The sequence below is a fragment of the Accipiter gentilis genome, chromosome 6 (genome assembly GCF_929443795.1).
Source record: "Accipiter gentilis chromosome 6, bAccGen1.1, whole genome shotgun sequence".
Classification (NCBI taxonomy): Eukaryota; Metazoa; Chordata; class Aves; order Accipitriformes; family Accipitridae; genus Astur; species Astur gentilis.
This window is the reverse complement of record NC_064885.1, coordinates 42502583-42520522: the sequence shown is the minus strand read 5'-3', so window position 1 is coordinate 42520522 and position 17940 is coordinate 42502583. Positions and strand designations below refer to the sequence as shown.

The 17940-nt window shown below is 41.2% G+C and overlaps 1 protein-coding gene across 4 annotated transcripts; it reads left to right on the top strand.

Moving 5' to 3' along the window:
* Positions 1-708: 708 nt before the first annotated feature.
* MFSD1 (major facilitator superfamily domain containing 1) lies at positions 709-16978 on the top strand. 4 transcript variants are annotated; one of them, XM_049803619.1, is made up of 17 exons: positions 709-877; positions 959-1011; positions 2038-2150; positions 2519-2561; positions 3117-3184; positions 4034-4142; positions 5288-5390; positions 6130-6228; positions 7007-7118; positions 7838-7894; positions 8557-8713; positions 9767-9864; positions 10202-10314; positions 10815-10862; positions 11571-11631; positions 15066-15180; positions 15445-16978. In XM_049803619.1, the coding sequence occupies exons 1-17, from the start codon at positions 712-714 to the stop codon at positions 15502-15504; spliced, it is 1575 nt and encodes a 524-aa protein (XP_049659576.1). In that variant the 5' UTR covers positions 709-711; the 3' UTR covers positions 15505-16978. The 4 variants fall into 4 exon arrangements, with proteins under 4 accessions (XP_049659576.1, XP_049659577.1, XP_049659578.1 ...); XM_049803620.1 differs by lacking the exons at positions 15066-15180; positions 15445-16978 and adding an exon at positions 14058-15059; XM_049803622.1 differs by lacking the exons at positions 709-877; positions 959-1011 and adding an exon at positions 1424-1522.
* Positions 16979-17940: the final 962 nt, after the last annotated feature.

Genomic DNA, 17940 nt, shown 5'->3' with positions numbered 1-17940 from the left:
ACAAAGGCAGGAGTTCTTATCTTTTCCAGCCCTATCTATTCAAGCAAGGCCTCTGCTTGTGCCTTCGCAACAAGATCGTAAATTCATCAAATATTTCATTATGTTTTGTGATTGCTCATGGCTCCCTCTTGCTCGTCACTCCCAAGTACCGGTCTCCGACAGGCTTAATCCTTGACAAGCACCAGTCCTTGGTATGTAAAGTTACAGAGAGCTAAGACGAGCTAGATCCTTAATAAGCAGTTTGTTCTCTGTATCACTTTAGAATCCCTTTACGTAGAAAAGGCGGCTCTGGGCGCTAAAATGTGAAGTAACGTCCTGCCAGCTGCGTGCCTACGACAGAGCTTTGTCCTTGCTGCGACGCCGGGCACGTCTGATGCAGGCGATGGCCTCACCAGACCACCACGTCAGCTCAGGGCTACGTTTCGGGGGGATTTTAAGGCGGTTTTTCTTGCCGCTGTTACGTTCCTGTTTTAACCCGGCGAGCCTCGTTAGCTGTAGCACGTAAGCGCTCGGGATTTTACACTTCTCGTTTTAGCGACCTCCTCATTTCCCACAGAGGCAGCGGGTGCGAGGCCCGCGGCCATGGCGGCCAGGCCAGACCCTGGCTGCCATGGCAACGAGCCGCGGTGCATTGTGGGGCCGCCAGCTCACGTGACGCCGGCGGGAGGGGACGGGACCACGTGACGGCCGCTCCACGTGACGGCGGCAGCGATGGCGGAGGACGAGCGGGCTCTGCTGGGCTCCGCCGGCGGCGGGGGGGAGGATGAGGATGGCGGCGGTTCTCCGGGGCCTCTCCGTGCCCTGCCCGCCGTCTGCGATCCGCGGCGTTTGCCGCACCGCCTCCTTGTCCTGGCGCTCATGTGCTTCCTGGGCTTCGGTGGGTGGTGGCGGCGGCGGCAGGGCCGGGGGTGTGGGGTGCTGAGGGCAGAGCTCTGAGGCGGTCCCCTTCTCCTTGCAGGCAGCTACTTCTGCTACGACAACCCGGCGGCTCTCCAAACGCAGGTTCAGCGGGTGAGTAGCTGCCGGGGGCGGGAAGGGGGGTGCGGGCGGTGGCCAGGTCAGGCAGCGCCTGTTTCAGAGGAGTTCTGCGTCGGTACTTCGTGTCTCTGTAATTCCCTTAGGAGTACGCGACGGAGAGGGACTGAACTGCCAGGTTCAAGCAAACGGTTTGTTTGAAATTCGCTTACAGGCTTAACACGCCACTATTGCAGGTTCTGCACATGCAATGGAGGAACGCACTATCGCAGTTTTTTAAGGCAAGAGCAGTACGTTATCGCAACCACAAGCGATTCACAGACAACCACAAGCGCACACGCGTTTACAAACTTAAAACATAAACAATATTCACTTATCCCTCCAGGTAAGGGATCTCAATCCCAGGGAAGTTACCTCGACCAGCATCCGTCCCAATCAAGGTGGGGGGGGAAGGGTTTCCTTCGCAAGCCAACTGTATATAGTTGGAGAAGGGACTCCCCCATTCCAACCTGAATCTTAGAGTTTTTATCCCCTGACTTGTGGGATGGTGCGTATGACTGTGTCCGAGTGGGTTATGATAAATACCTAAATGGATTATGTATATCTGAGTGGAGTTTCCCCTTATCTTTCCTTTGTTTGCCTGTGACTGTTTGAATACACAAGGCTGTCATTTGAAACTGAAGCTGAAACCCTCCAGGCTTTGTTTTTTTTAACCTTGCTTCCTCAGCAACTGAATAGTGGTTGGATTGAAACTCGGGGCATACTGTTTGTGAAGGGATTTCAAGGCTTAGTTCAGGTTTTGGTTCTTTGAGTGGTGCAGCCGCTGCACTGTTTACTTTAGGGTTTATCAGACAAGCCAGGGCTAAGCTGTCTACACAGCTCCCGTGAGTCGTCTCTGCAGAAAGACAGGGCCTCAAGGCAACCCAAGGCTGGGTCACTTTTGTAACCCCCCACGAGTCGCCTGTGTGCACTAGACATGGTGAAACTCGTTTGTGAACTCGAAGCTGGACAATCCACACAGAGTAATTACTTTTTTTTTTTTTAATTCTCCCCTCTATGTAGGATATGAAGGTGAACACAGCTCAGTTCATGGCACTCTATGCATGGTATTCCTGGCCCAACGTGGTTCTTTGCTTCTTCGGAGGTTTTCTGATAGACAGAGTGTTTGGAATACGGTAAGTGGGATGTTAGTGTTGCTGTTGTTCAACGGGTGGTAGGCTTAAAGTGCATGTGAAGTATAGGCTTTATAATACAAAGTTTTTTTCAAGTTATAATAAGCTTTTTCAATTTTTTTTTTATGTGATCTAGGAATTTTCAGTGGTATAAATGAGCTTCTTTCCCTTTATAGCTTAAGTAAAGTGGCTTCAGAAATGCCAGTCTGTATTACCTTTTTTTTTTTTTTTAAGGAGGCCGTCACATTTGTTACAGAGATATTTTATTGCATATCAACCTCCCATTGTTTCCTTGCTGTAGGTCTAATATAGTTTATTTTAAAGGAAAAAAGAGTCTACCTATGCATTAAGTGATTTTGTTTGTCTTGCAGGTTGGGCACTATAATATTTAGTATCTTTGTTTGTGTCGGGCAGGTAAGTGCAAATGAGAGGGTGAAGGATGATATGTGTCTGAGGCTTCTCTACTGGGGTGGGGTGGGGAAAAAAGTCCAAATGGCTTCTCGGGTACTAGAAAAGTGTGTATTTCCCATGGGAGTAGGCAGGTGAAGAGAACTGAAATGGGAGAACCATGAATTTTATTGGGGTAACTGGGAACTGAGGACCTCAAAGGATGAGTGAAATAAGAATGTCAAGGAACCGAATGTTTTATCCGTTTGGTGTGAAACTATTATGTAGGTGTATTTTGCTAGGGTATGATGATGAAGGTGAAGCATGACTTAAGCCTCTGGAGGTGTTTTCTGAGTGCAATTTCAGGGTGGGCCAGGTTGGATATTGTGTAGCCAGCAGGATGATGCGTGAGAGATGCAGAGGGAGCAAAGGCAAAAAATTAGGAGTAGGAATTGGGTGTGAAGTATTTCTGCAGGTCTGGGAAAGGAAAAAAGCGTTTTTGTTTCTGTTTTGAGATGATTCTAGTTTGTTTCATACTTCAAATACAAAATTATTATTTTTCCTTAAATGTTTATTTGGCAGGTGATCTTTGCTTTGGGAGCACTACTTAATACTTTCTGGCTGATGGACTTGGGCAGATTCATATTTGGGTAAGTCTAGAAGAGAATAGTATGTGCTGTCTGAGGTAAGGGCCTGCTTTCTGTGTCCTAGAAAACTGCTACCATGTTTACACTGAGAGATAAAATTGCTGGATTTTGAGGCACCTATAAAGGTGAGGCATGCAAGATCTTAAGTCGTATTCCTGGTCTAACTTAAAGTTAGAAAACAAAAACCAGGACTTTGTGGGTCTTACTGAATTCAGAAGTAATGAAACTACCCAAATACAGACATTCAGTCAACTGATAAAACTGTATTAGTCCTCCTTTTCTCTTAATTCTTACTTTCCTGAGTAAAAAGGATTCTTAACAACAACAACAAATACAACAGAGCTCCTAGAGTGGCAAAAAATGAGAGCAAATGTCAGAACAAATACTTCCAAGTTGTGAATGTGCCACAGCATAAAAATGTTAGAAAATCTGACCAACTGTATTGGGGGGGTGGGCAGAAGACTCCCTTAAATTCTTATTATGGGTAAGATGCCTGCTTTTTTTGTTTCATTTGGGTCAGGATCTGCAGCACTTTGTTCTTTAATGCAGAAGAGAAATGAGAAGCTGCTGCCCATTGCTTTAATGTCTGTAAATGACCAAAGGCAATTATAATTGCTCCTAGACTACTTAAGATACTTTGTACTCTTCATTATTCTTAAGACCTGGCAATTCCCTTTTGAATTGTCTTTAAGACTTCTATTGCCTTGCATGTATGCACTAGATCTACCTGTACGTAGATAAATTTCTCTGAAATACTGTTATCTTGGTATTGCCAGCAATTGATGGACTGCTTCCTTGTTGCTTTGCATGTTGCAATTAATGTGTTTTCTTTTGTGCCTTCCTTCTTTTTAGAATAGGTGGAGAGTCCTTAGCGGTGGCACAAAACACGTATGCAGTCAGTTGGTTTAAAGGCAAGGAGTTAAATCTTGTGTTTGGATTACAGCTAAGCATGGCCAGAATTGTAAGTGTAAAACTGTACAGCTTTAATTCATAGACTTTAAGGTGTGTGGCTTCTCTTGGCAGTGAGACGGGTGGAAAACAGCATTTCTAATCCTCCCTGGTGAGTTCTAGTTAAAAATGGATGTGGAATTTAAAATGTTAAAAATCTGTAGTAAGTAGACAAAGGATACACAAGGAAATGGTTAATAAGATTTCTTAGAACCTGTCAAACTTCTAAAGAAGTCTGGTGGTGTTATTAGTGTAGATTACTGGGAGGGACACAGTGCTGCATTCCATCAGACTTATTGATTCTTGGCATATCGTAGAATGGTAGCTTAACTGAGGGTATCTGGGGGACTAAGTGCAGTCTCTGATAAATGAGTGGAGATGGCAGCTTTAGAAACTCCCATCCTTATCTACTATTGTAAGATGGTTTTGTCCCTGTTGCTGGTTCTGATAAGAACTGTGTGACTGCACCTCAGCTGTGCCGTTTTGGTTTGATATAATCACTTAAACTGCTGCTAGAGGTGGGTTTATGCTAGTATACCAGGCTGTGAATGTAGAGTGGAGACATGCCTCTCCTGTTAGGGGTCCTCTTCAGCAGCCTGTGGTATCCTAAACCGCTGCAGGTGTTTACCTCACTGGTCACAGCTGGGTCTGGGTTGATGCTCAGGCTGTTGCTAATTAGCAGTTGCCTCATCTCAGCTGAACTGCAGTTAAACTGTCTGTTGTTAGCCTTGGGATTGCAGCCATGGATCCCTTCTCTAGGGGGAGAAAAAAAAAGTACTTCTTGCTGATGCCTCTCAGGTGGGAATCCTGTTTGCTTTAACATGTGGTATTGAATTCAACTCAGTTTATGAGCTAATGCAGTGTGTGATGTAGATTTTATGGTACTGCTAATGTCTCCATTGAAACACTGTTAGAGTTGTATACAATTTCAGTTTGTGATGATATATTATTGTTGCAGTGGTTGATTTATTACGAACACTGACCAAACCAGCAGGGAATAATTTAATCATTGTTGCTGGTGGTTTATGTTCCCTCAGATGATGTTTAATCTTACTTGTTTGTTTTAAACACTGTTCAATAAGTGGTCTGCCTTATGTTCCTTTTGAATTCATATAATTGTGAAATACGTTATGCTTCATGTGAGTCTGTTCTGCCTAGGGGAGCACAGTGAACATGAATATCATGGGATGGATATATTCTAGAGTTCAAGATCTTCTGGGGTATACTGGTCCCAGTACTCTTGGGTTAACTCTCATGATAGGTCAGTAATATTTTGAATTGATGTCACCTGCTATTTTAGGCTTCTGAATTTGAACAGCACGCATATGTGTTAATGATTTCTTACTAACTTGAAAGTAGGACAAATACATTTGAGACTAGGAAGAGCGATTCCAATACCGTTTGTAGCAATGGCAAATATTCTCGTGCAGAGTGTACGATTACTGCACCTGATAAAATGCTGTGTGATTTTTGTGGTTGCCAAGTTCAAGTTTTTATCTTACGGAGATGAAACATTTAACATACTTTGAGTAAAGGACAGACTTGGAAAATTTTTTGAAGGGTATCATATCAAAGCTTGCCTGTAGCTGTCTGGTGTGTAAAAATGAAATTTCAACTGCCTTTGGATCCGTGTTCCTTTCCTTCAGAGCCATGGGTATTAAGGCCCTGGTGTTGGTAACAAGGCCCAGGCTTTGTTTCTGTTATTACGAGCTACAGAGCAGAAGCTTGGCTGTGCTGAGTGGGAGCGGTGGTAATGTTTTAAATAAAATAAATGTAGCTACTTGTTTGTACTCCAGTTCAAGGCGGATGTCTCTCATGTGGCAGGCTTCGGTATTTACACCTTACTCTGACTTGTATAGCTATTGAGCCTTACACATAAAGCAAGCTGGTGTTAAACTTAGTTTGTATTAGATATGTAAAGGTACACGACACTAGTTGTGCTTAAAAGCCAAACTACTGCTTGAGTCAACAACTAAACGTGTCGCGTTGCCTTCTTGCAGGTGGCATAACGTGTCTCTTTTCACTGACCTGTGCGTTAATCCTCGCTTATCTGGACAAGAGAGCGGAGAAACTCCTTTGTAAAGAGCAAGGGAAAACGGGTGAGTGGTGTGGGAGCTTGAGCTTCATTCTTTCGTTCTGGAGCAGACCCTTCCAGTTACTCTGTGCACTATGCAGGTTTGCCTTTTAGGTAATTCAGTAGCTGCTGCCTAAAATGTTTTTCACAGTTACAGCTTTAGTCATAATTTTTAGTTCATTTTTATATCGGTAGGAGGTTCTGCAGTTTTAAACACCAGTTTACAGGCAGATGTGCTGTTGTCTGCTTTATCTGTAAAGCATGTGGAGAGCCTCCTAGTTCATACCAATTTGATCATTGCTCCTGGTACTTCGTTTTGTTGGAATTAGTCTTATTTCCTTTAAGAGGTGTGCAAAACCATGCAGCTCTTCTCCATCAATGTGTGGTGTTTTGAGTTTTCTGTGTGGGAGAATTTAGACCAATTAAAAATAAACTAAATTTGAGAGCCAAATAAGAGCACGTAACATGAGGCTTCAGACGTGAATTTTGCTAGCTGATTAAACACTTCCTGGAAAAAGTGGTTTGTATTTAATTCTGTATAAGACTGTCAGAGGCTTTAGAGAACTTGCGCATGCAGCTTAATGTGGGAGAGGCAATTTGTTCTTGACTTTGGCACTGTTGATTTAGCACTTGTATATTCTTAACCAACTCTCACTGTGTAAACTTTTAAACGAGAGAGTAGGCAGTGGCAGAAATATATGCTTTAGTTGTGACTTGTGATCACCTTAATGTTTACTCAGTGTGGATGAATTTCAGATGTGCTTATGCTGTCTGAAACAGTGTTGTCTCTTGCCCTATTCCAGGTGAAGTGATTAAGCTAACTGATGTGAAGGACTTCTCTTTCTCCTTGTGGCTTATATTTGTTATCTGTGTCTGTTACTATGCAGCAGTTTTTCCTTTCATTGGACTTGGAAAGTAAGTGTGTCTCGCGTAGCTGTTCCCCTTGAATTTGGCTAGGGTCTTAACTAGCTACTTACAAAGGGAGAGGCGCAGGGTAATATTTAAGAATCTCAGATGGCTACAGAAGCACTGGTCTCCCAGCGGGTCTGTGCCGTGGTTTGTCATTTCTTCTGAAATGGGATAGGACAAGGGGTTATGGCTTTAAACTGAAAGAGGGTGAATTCAGATGGGACATAAGGAAGAAGTTCTTTGCTGTGAGGGTGCTGAGGCACTGGGACAGGTTGCCCAGAGGAGGCAGGTTGGATGGGGCTTGGAGCAACCTGGTCTGGTGGAAGGTGTCCCTGCCTGAACTAGATGACCTTCCAAATCAAACCATTCTATGATGCCTATTTTTTGCTTGTGCATGTATTCTGAAAATTCTCACTTCGGTCTCTTAGAGTACGCTCATTGCTAGTGTCTCATTATTGGGTTACATGTTGGTTATGTACTTTGGATGTTTTCCCCAAAGTGTAATTTGAATAGTTCCTAGGCAAAAGTGTGTAGGGTCTGATAAAAAGCTCCTAAATGCATTAAAACTGAGGATCTGTGATGGGATGTTTATGTCAAAGCTATATGGATATATTTAAAAGCTTCCTGTAAGCTAGGTCCTTGTGTCTTTACTTTGTCTAGCTTTATTTTTCTTTCATGTCATAAAAGTAGGCATTTTTTTCTAAATTTGCTTTTTTTTTCTTTAGGGTTTTCTTTATTGAGAAATTCAGATTCTCATCTCAAGAAGCAAGTGCAATTAACAGGTATATTGTGGTTGATCTAATAAGTAAATGTGCTGCTACTGTGTTCTAGGGGTGTTTGTATCTTTGGGCTCTGACCAGGTGGGAGGAGGTTTGGGATCTACTGTTGCAGGTGGTGACTTGCATTTAAGTGGCTAGATAGATTTCACATGGCTGAAGGAATAATTGAGAGGTGTGGGTATTTTTTTTTTTCCCAATAAAAATGTCTTAGATGTTCACACTGAGGAATTGGAAAGAAAAAGCTCTGTCTGAAGGTATTATTTTGGTATTCGGTGATTCTCTTCTGAGTGATGGAAGAAGTTTAATAGCAACACTAAGTTAACTTAATTTTCCTAGTTTGAAGATGAATTTGTGATGTGGCAAAAAAACCCAAACAAACAAAAAAACCCCCAGCAACAAAACACTTGCTGGTTTATGATTCCAAGAGCTCCAAGTATGTCACAGTTTCCTTGGATGTTGAGTGTTTTCATGTCCTCAGACCATTTGGGAATTTTGAGTTTTGGCGTCTGTTGTTCAGGGTGGGGTTTTTTTTGTGTGGTTTTGGGTATGGCCTTACAGGTAACAAGGGAATATGGTATTTTATCTGGAGACACTTGTACTGTGCAACACCTAAAGCTGTCCATGGCTCAATAGTGTTCAGTTCTCTTATTTTTATTCTTTTGTAGTATTGTGTATATCATATCGGCACCCATGTCCCCAGTCTTTGGACTCCTGGTGGATAAACTTGGAAAGAATATTATCTGGGTTTTATGTGCTGTAATAACTACACTTGCTTCTCATATTATGTTGGCTTTTACCTTCTGGAACCCCTGGATAGCAATGGTAACTAATTCTCTGAGACTTATGGCTAAATATGATAAAATAAGAGATGAAGTTGATGCTGAATTATTCTGCACAAGTTGCCACTGTCTTCTGACTGTTTAGGTAGTCCTCAAAACCTATTCTTATATCCCTGGCTTTAAGAAGGATACGCTAGGTGAAACTGAGCTTAGTACTGAAGACGGTGAAAAAGCAAAGAATGCATAATACAGGCAAAACTAACATGAGCTATCTGTGGCCTAAAGATAACACTTCAAGTTTTGGTGTTTCGTGGAGGGAGGCAGTTACGCATGTGTGTTTTGAGGTGAAAAAGACTGGCTGCTGCTGCCTGTAGCAGTAATTCTGTAGCTGTTTAGTGCAAAAGGGTGCTCAACTTCTCAGGAAGAATGAGATTAGTCCGGAGGGCTGTATGGAGTGACAATTCCTTGTCCCTTCCGAGAAGGACTCAATTCGTCGCAGTATCTGCGGTTCAGTGGTGCTCTGTTGCGGAGTTCTGCTCTCACGCTTCGTGGATGCTCCTTACGCAGGCTCTTACTAGATTACTTGTGCTAGGTGCTTGCTTTTCTCCTAAAACTTGTTCTTTTGGTATAGTTCTGAAGCTTATGACTGTTACTTAAACTGTCTCTAATGTGCTGTATTGGATAGTGGTAAAGCTGTTACTGATTTTCCCCTTCCTAGGGCAGATTCTCTGAGAAATTGCTTTTGAACTAAGGTTTACAGGCTTAAATACAGTGCTCGCCAGTGTATTGGGGTTTAAAAATAGGGTCCTTGCTTTTCAGGTGTTTTTTCTAGTGAGTTGCAGCATTGATCTTTTCCTCTGGGTATTCAAGTCAGGCTCTTAATGCTAACTAGATAGGGTTTAGTTTGTGGGGAGAAAGTTCTCTCTCCTTCTAGATGTGTGTATTTCTTTAGAATGATATGGCAAAAAGGGGTACTTTAGCTGGGGGTTTTTTTCCTCTTTTGGGAGAAGAGGAAAACTAGTATGTTCATTTATTGGAACTTTACAGCAAAAATGCATCTCATCTAACATCTGTTTACTTGTTCTTATTTCACCAGTGTTTGCTAGGACTGGCCTACTCGCTGCTTGCCTGTGCCCTGTGGCCCATGGTGGCCTTTGTTGTTCCAGAACACCAGCTGGGAACTGCTTATGGCTTGTAAGTACTTCAATCTGTCTGTCTGCTGCTCTACAATGGCCATGGCCTGGTGCTATTGAACCACTGAATACTGAGCGGTTCTAACACGTTAATGGTTCCTAATTCCTCCAAATTCAGTCTAGCAGGAAGTCTCATGTAGTTTCAGGATGTATATGTGTGGTAGAGCATGTGGTGGTGGTAGATGCACAGAAACTTCCGCAAAAATGCGGAGTCACGACTCTGTCGCATGCTGTCACAAATGGGGAGAAGTTAAACTCGTTGTTTGTTCAGTGTCACTAATGATGTTTTCTTTAAAAATAAATTTCTACACAGTGGTAATCCTTTGTTTCTGTGTTAGTATGCAGTCTATCCAGAATCTTGGTCTGGCAATTATTGCTATAGCAGCTGGGATGATTCTGGACACAAGAGGATACTTATTTCTTGAAGTCTTCTTCAGTGCTTGTGTTTGCAGTAAGTGTTACGAACATTGAAAAAGGATTCTGTACATTCAGGAAGCTTTATTGGGCTTTTTTCTTAATATTTCCTGTAAAACAGTAATACCTTCTTTCTTACGGTTAGATAGGGGGTTTCAACTGGGGCAATATTGAAAGTAATACAAACCTAGTGAAGTGTTCTGTGGTTTTCTTGAAGCAATTTAGTGTAAGTAGTTTCAGTGTTTTGAAAAAAATGAAGAGTGAGTAAAAGGGTAGGTGAATGATACTCTTAAAGGCTGTGTTTGAGGGCTGTTATTAATATAACTAAAACTAGAATAACCTTTTTTGAGTTACCATGCTACTTACGAGCATAGTGGAATTTTCAAAAGCAGTTAAGAGATGCTGCTGGCAAAAATCTCCCCTCAGTTACAACTATTGTGAAAAATCTTAGTTGTTGCTTGGTTGTTTGTTAAAGCTGTTCTTCTGTCGTTGTTGTAAATTTATTGTCAGCGAAAACTGTTGCTTGTTCTTTTTCAGTGTCACTAATTGCCGTTGTCATGCTGTATTTTGTCAATCACCTCACAGGTAAGCAAGTGTTTTCAGCTTCTCTTGATATTTGTTTTTATCGTAATTCTTGAAGTTATGAAGCTGAACTCTTTACAAGTGATGTTGTATGGTCTTGAGTTGGGTGCTGTAGCTCATGGCTTTGGTACCAGGAGCATCTCTGGATGAGGCCTGTCCTTGTAACATCGTCTTTGTAGATGCTGTAGTGTGTCATTCCCTGAACCTTGCTGTGATGTTACATCTCATCAGCAGGGCAGTGGTACCTGTCCCTTCAGCTGACTTGAACAAACATGTAGGATATTCTGCAGCTTTTTCCAAACTGCATATCAATCTTGACTGTCTTATGTATCTGCAAATATAAAAACTTAATTCTGTAGACTTTCCTTCAAATAGCAGTGCTCTTTCTCAACTGTTTTTTGAAGCAGTAACTACTGAAAGACCTGGAAGGGATATTAATTTGTTTCTTTTAAAGTTGCTTCCACTTTAGTTTAATGGGATGTTATGGTGAGTTGTAGAGAAACTTAATTGTTACTCCACATAAAACTGGATCAGGCTTGAGAGCTTAGTTTGGGTCCTGATTTTTGCTTGCTCGGATGATTATGAACACGTTGCTCGTTCTTTACCTCAGTTTCTACTTCTGAGAATTACTCTACTGATTTCTTTTGTCAAGATATAATACAAAAAAGACCAATTTTAAAAGTTTCAAAGTGTATATTCCTTCTGTTGCAGGTGGTGATCTCAACTGGTCTGCAAAGAAAAGGGAAAAACTGCAAAAAGTAGCTGCAACTGAGTAAGTGTAAAGAACAATAAAAACCAGCATCCTTATGAAATGTTTAACCTGAAGTAATTGAGTAGATTACTGTCTGAAGTCAGGCTCTTTTGTGAGTCTGCCATTTGTATTGAATGTTATTTTCTTTCTTACTTTTTACTAGTAGGAGTTCCTATTCCTGCCTCCTGTGAATGAATAATTAGAGGAATTGGCAATTAACCAGGTGTCCTTTCCTGGCACTCTTCTTTGCTATTTTTCTTTATTTCAGTGGCCTTAAAAGTTGTATCGCTTATTTAAAAATGTGCTTGACTTATATGGTGCGTACCTGACACAGTCAGCAGCAAACGTTACCTCGGTTTAATGTCACATAATGCATGGACCAATTTTTTTTTAAGTGTCGTTAAAAGCTAGTTCTGTCTTCAGAAGAAACTACACTCCAGTCCTTTTCCCTTTAGTTTCAGCTTCCTCCTCTTGCTATTTTATTTAGAAGTCTTAATTCAACTTGTCTCTGAAAACCGAGGCTTGAGTCTAAATTGCAGTGCTAATGTGAAACTCGGATTTGTGGTCAGATCTGTGTCATAAATGTTACTGATTACAGTGAAAAGTTTCCATTTTCAGAAAGAAAAGGGGGCAGGGATATTTCAATAAAGTGGAATCCACTTCTTCCTTTAAAAGGAAACGGAGCACTTGGGGTGGGCTTAGGGCAGAAATTGTTGAAATAAGCAAATTTCGACAGTTCATCCGATTAAGCAAACTTCATTCTGTGCGAGACTTGCATGTCCTGCTTCCCTCTCTACAGAAAATAAGGACAGTGATGCTCTTCAGAGTAGTAACTTAAAAAATTCTCTTGGTCTTGGCAAAACATTGGTGACACGTTACGGGTCTGTCACTGTGCATAGCCTAACAGCTGGAATCAGGTACTCTTGTGCTTTCAGAGTGTTGTTTGATGAAACATGAAGGTATGTTACATGCTCTTGGGATATTCCCCGAGTTCTATGGCACTGGCTTTATCCCCTCTGCACAGTAGAAAGTTTATTTGCCTTATTGTTTGATATCAGAGAATGCTAAAAGAGGGGTAAAGCTCTCAATGGATATGGAATGCTGTACGAGGGAGTCAAACACTGTTAGTCTTCACTTTCAAAATGCTTGCCTTGTATGGGGGGAAGAGGAGAGAAAAAGCATTGTATGGCAAAGTCCATTAAGAGATGTCACCTTAAAGGCAAAAACAAAGGACACTTTGACTCCAGCTTTTCCGTTATCTACTTAACTGTCTCGAAAAATTGCTTTTTCTAAGTAGACATAATGTAAAGTCTGTCTGTCAGACTGAGTTTGGGTAGCTTAGTTTGTCCTGATGATCTTGTTGAAGATGCTTCTTCTACTAGTGTCTCAGCACCCAGAAACTGTGTTAACTTTTCCTAGTTCTAATTAGTGCTGTGAGAATTAAAAATATGTGCGTTGGAGAATGTCATGTCAATGGGGATGAAGTCTTGGCTAATTTACTGATTTTTATTTTTTTAATATATTTAAAGCAAATGTTTAATTTACTTAAGGCTAGAACAAGTTTAAGAAACTTGAGGTTCTGTTCTTCCAATCTGAATTTGTTTTGGTGAGGTTGTGATTGAGAACTGTTGGACAGGGCACAGTATATGCGTTTCATGACTCTAGTCGTAGTTTAACCTTTGCCCTGTGAAAGAGTAAGTCAATATGTAGCAAGTCACACCTTTCAAAATAACATTGGTAGAATTCAAGCTGCTTGTGTGTGAACAACACAGAATTTTTCTTTTTAAATGCTTTCTGTTCTGACCTAATTCAGCTCAGTGAGTCTCTTCAGATCTTGAAGTTCATTTGCCTGTTCATTTACTTTTTAATAGGTAACTACATTTCACCTGCAGATATTATACATCTCGCAGCTTGTAAGTTTGTTCCAGATAAATACTTGACTATAACAAGACATCTCTTATAAAGGGACTTTATGGACTTTTCTAAAACGGGACTGTGTGACTGTCCATATGATGATACTTAAGTTAGTCTTGGAAAAACCAAAACGCTCGTCAACAAGGTCTAGCCGGGTGACTTGCGGTGTTTAACATGGTTTTGTTTCTTGTGTAAAAAGCCCACAAATTAGGACATCAGTCTTGAGGAAAGCTCAGGGAAACTAAAACCTCGCCAGACGTGGTGAGCTGGCTAGCTTAGTTGTAATGAGAATCATCCTCGAGCCGAAAGGTCACAGCCAGTTTTTAATACAAATGCAACAAAACTCCCCAAACCTTGTACCCAGGAATTCTGTGTCCAAATAGAGTTGCCTTTCAATCTGCCTGGCCCACGCGGGATGTGTGTAACACTTCCAGTACTTACTGTGAAAGACGGCTTTGTATTAGTGTATGCTGTGGGATATAGTGCCTTAGAACAATTATTTTCAGTAATTTTTATTACAATGTTTTTTTCAGAAAAGAAAGTTGAATAGCAAATATCATCCAGAAGTGGGGAGCATTTGATGATCAGCATGTCAACTCGAAGAATTATAGTGGTGTTTAGTTTGGTCACTCTGCACAGTAGTTCTTTGGAAAAGAAACTAACATGCTGGGGATTTTACAGTAAATGGCTAAATTTTATGCTTTGTAACCGGTTTGAACTAATGGCATATCATCTCTTAATTTGCACAGAATGGGTTCTATAGCATTTTGCACTGTGTTTAGGCTCTGTCATTGGAGAGGGTACTCTGCAACCTGAGACAAACATGTTCAGCGTAAGATAAAGACTAGTTAGTACGAAGTGTCTTCATGTGCAGTGCTACAATCTCGGTGGGGGTGGAGGTTTCTTAACGTAATGGCACTTTATGTTCTGTAATAAGGCTCATTGCCTTACAGAGCTTAGAAACGGGTCACTGTTGCTGCCTTTGTCACTGTCTTAATGCAAACCACTGTCTGTCTTAAGCTAAGTGTATTTAGAGCTTGCTTTGGTTCTGTTTCTCTTTTAAGACTTATAAGAGAAAAGAGCGACAGTGCTCTGGTTAAATATTGACTGTCTTGTAGGAGACTGCTATTAATTCTGAAGACTGCTGAGCAGTCTTTTATTTGCTTTTTTGACAACGATTCCTTTTGTATTGTAACCTTTATTTTAAGGAGTGAAAGCTTGTTTAATAAAGAGATAGTAAAAATTGTTACAAGTGCTCACTGAGCGTGTTGTAATCTGTGAAAATCAAAAGGTCTATCTTTCTATCGAAGTCTTGCAATCTAAATAAAAGGAAACTGCAGAAAACAGCCTCTCTCTTTCTTTACACTGAATTAGAGTAATCCGTACACATCTCTTAGTCTCTTTTAATCTGATATCCAGTATTGATCTATAAACATTACAAGCATTTCCTAGTTATTAAAAATAAAACTGCATACACAAGATAAAGTTGCTTGGGTTTGCACTCCTCAGTGCAAATATCTTAAACCAATTTTCTTTTCCAGAGCGGAAGAACAAGAGAGACTCAGACGTCAAAATGAAGAAGACTTGGCTAAATTACGGCCAAAAGCTGATGCGTTTAGTTTAAGGAATAAGTACCTCTCCAAACTAGGCGCTCAGGTATTAAAGTAGGGGGTTTAATAACTAAGAATAGAACAATGAGATGTTTATTTTAAGAACTTGGGCTTATTGTTTCAAATAGCCAGCAAATCAACCTCTGATTAAAATGCTAAATACATGCTTGTTCTCAGAAATGAAGGCTCACCAATGGTAATTAAAAATCTAATGAAGAAAATGAGAGTGAATCAATGGCTGGTGAATCAAGTAAGTTGAGGAGCAGACTTATTATGATGCATGATTTTTTTTAAAATTATTTTTTTGCAGCTACCAGATAATTACTCTTCCTATTTATCGACAATGGCACACAGAAGCGTCTTGAAATAGCATCTTGCCCCACTTGCAAAAGCAGAAATACACTGAAGTTCCTGGTACACAAAACTTTGTTTCCAGTCCTGACAACTACCGGAGCAAAAGCAGAATGATGCACCATGCTTTTCTGCAGGCGTAGATACTATTTTTAAAGTACTTGGCTTAAGCTTCCCCTCTGCACTGTGGGTAAATAACACAGATACTGATGAAGAACCATCTAGCTGTTCATTTGAACCCATGAGCTATGTACTACGCCCTCCTGTCTAAAATACTCAGTGAGTAGCTCGAGTCAATAGCTAAGACTTGATCTTTTCTCACTACACAACGGTGTTTGAAATGGGAAAGCTTTGTTTCAGTAATAAAATTGCTGTGAAATGAGCCTTGATGTTGGTATGGGTTATATAGCCTCTCAAGTTGGACAACTCTGTTTCCATGTTGGAAGTGGTCTTTTTCATTTTTCTTATAGAAAAACGGTGAGAAAAGAGTACCTTTCTATTTTGATCCAAGCGAGTATTTCAGGGGAAACTTAACTATACAATTTCAGTGTTGGCTCAAAAAGTGCTAGCCCTGGAACTTGATACTAAATCACAGGCTGAGCAATAAACCTCATGTAAGTCCCGATTAATGTGAAAACTTGTGTATTTTTAAGATGTGACTAAAAATGAAGAGAGTTAAATGCAGGAACTGACGTTTGGCGTTCAGTGGAAAAATGTTCAATTTCATAGTGAAACTTAAGGCTTTCCCGTAATTTCAGTGAAAGGCCTGCTGCTGAATAGCTGGTCACTAGCAACTCCTGCAGAGTGCGTTGTTCTTCGTGTTGTGTTAATGATAGAGGCTTGCTTGCATAATTGGACAAACTATTCCTAAACTAAGCAAATCTTTAAAAGGCAAGAGCATCTGGCTTTCTGGAGCACTAGGTGCACCAAACAAAAAGCTGCTACGGAGGTAGAGGATAAGGTGCACAGGGGCGAGGGAGCTTTCCTTGGCTGACTTCGGGGAGTCCTTGCGTGCCACGAGAGGCTTCAGAGCCTTTGGCGAATTGCTTGACTGCAGAGAAAGTAGTTTGTTTTAATAAAAATGTTGTTCTGTTATACCTGTAATAATTTTTTTTTTCGCCTGCAGTAATTTAAGCAGACTCTCTGGAACTCATGGTCTTAAGGATTTTTTTAAAGCTACTTTTCAGTGGAGATTTCTTTCTTGTTCTTGAAGCACTAAGGTCATCTTCCTGAAAGACTAAGCCAGGACTACTTTGGTTGATAGTTCTGTATTCTGGAGAACAATCTGGGAAGAGAAAGTATCAGGTTGTGAACTGTGCTGAGCTTACTGCTGAAGGGGAGTAGTACACTGACCTGTGATCGTTTTTGTTGGTGCTCTCTGTGCCCCCTTTGAGAACCAAACGCTCTCAGCTCTGAGACTGGTTGATGCAAGTTGGTTTGTTTCCTTGTTGACTTGTGAATTCTGGGTCTTTTTAATAAAAGTTTTAAATGGATCCTGGCACCTGTATTTTTCTTACCTGACTGTTTAGTGATGTGTTGTTGCCCTTCGTGGTCGTTGAGACTTATGTATGTATTTTTTTTTAAACAAGCATGACTTCTGCTTCCCCTTGAGAAATACGTAGAGTTTCTGGGGAATTGTATTTTTGAGGATCCAAAGGCAAAGTTTCCCCCAGTTCTCCTCCCCCCCCCCCCCCCCATGGGTTGATGCTTATTTATTTTTTTTTTTTTCTTTCTTGGGGAGGGAGGGAATTAGATTATTGCTCTTCTGTTGCTCTTCATTTCCAACTACCTGCTTCTCCTCTAATTCTGACGTGGTATAGTTGTAGATAACTACGGCCGTTACCCATAGGTCGGCATTTCGTGTGTGACATGACAGACAGGAACTGTGAATTTAACGTCGTCTTGAAATTTTATTTTTGGTTCCTCAACTCTCTGTACTCTTGAGCATCTTGCTAAAGTACAGTGGCGGACTTCTGCAAATGGTGTAACCTCACGTGTCAGCTCGACTCCAAACACCCTAGCTTTTCCTTTCTGAGGGTTTTCAGCCCAGCGATTTTTTACCTTGTTTTTTCATTTGTGGATATGGAGCATGGGAGCCATCTGGCTTTTGCTCCCCTACCCCCCAGTCCTCTAATAAATTTCTGGTAGGATGGAGCCTTCCTCTTTCTATTGCCAGCCCTTTTGCTTCCAGCCCTGTGTTAGAGAGTCTCCTGCTGTGTTTGTGCTTCAGACCTTTAACGCGTACTTCATAGGCTGGGGTTGATCATCAAGAGGAAAATGGGAAAAGGGATTTTTGAATTCTGAAATGCAATTTATTTTTGATAGAGGAAATCTGGTTGTGATCATTGTGGGAGGAATAAGGCCAGCAGCTACAGCACCCAGCGGGCTGCCTGCCTTGGCCAGGGAGGGACTTTTTGAGCATGGGCTGCTGGAGCGTTATTTGGCAATGTCTGCA

What these genes read in the sequence shown, in the direction of transcription:
- MFSD1 (XM_049803619.1), top strand. Translation starts at nt 712, where the DNA reads ATGGCGGAGGACGAGCGGGCTCTGCTGGGCTCCGCCGGCGGCGGGGGG. An exon ending in GAAGCAAGTGCAATTAACAG is followed by an intron (nt 7,895 to 8,556) that starts GTATATTGTGGT and finishes ATTCTTTTGTAG; the next exon opens with TATTGTGTATATCATATCGG. An exon ending in GGAACCCCTGGATAGCAATG is followed by an intron (nt 8,714 to 9,766) that starts GTAACTAATTCT and finishes TTATTTCACCAG; the next exon opens with TGTTTGCTAGGACTGGCCTA.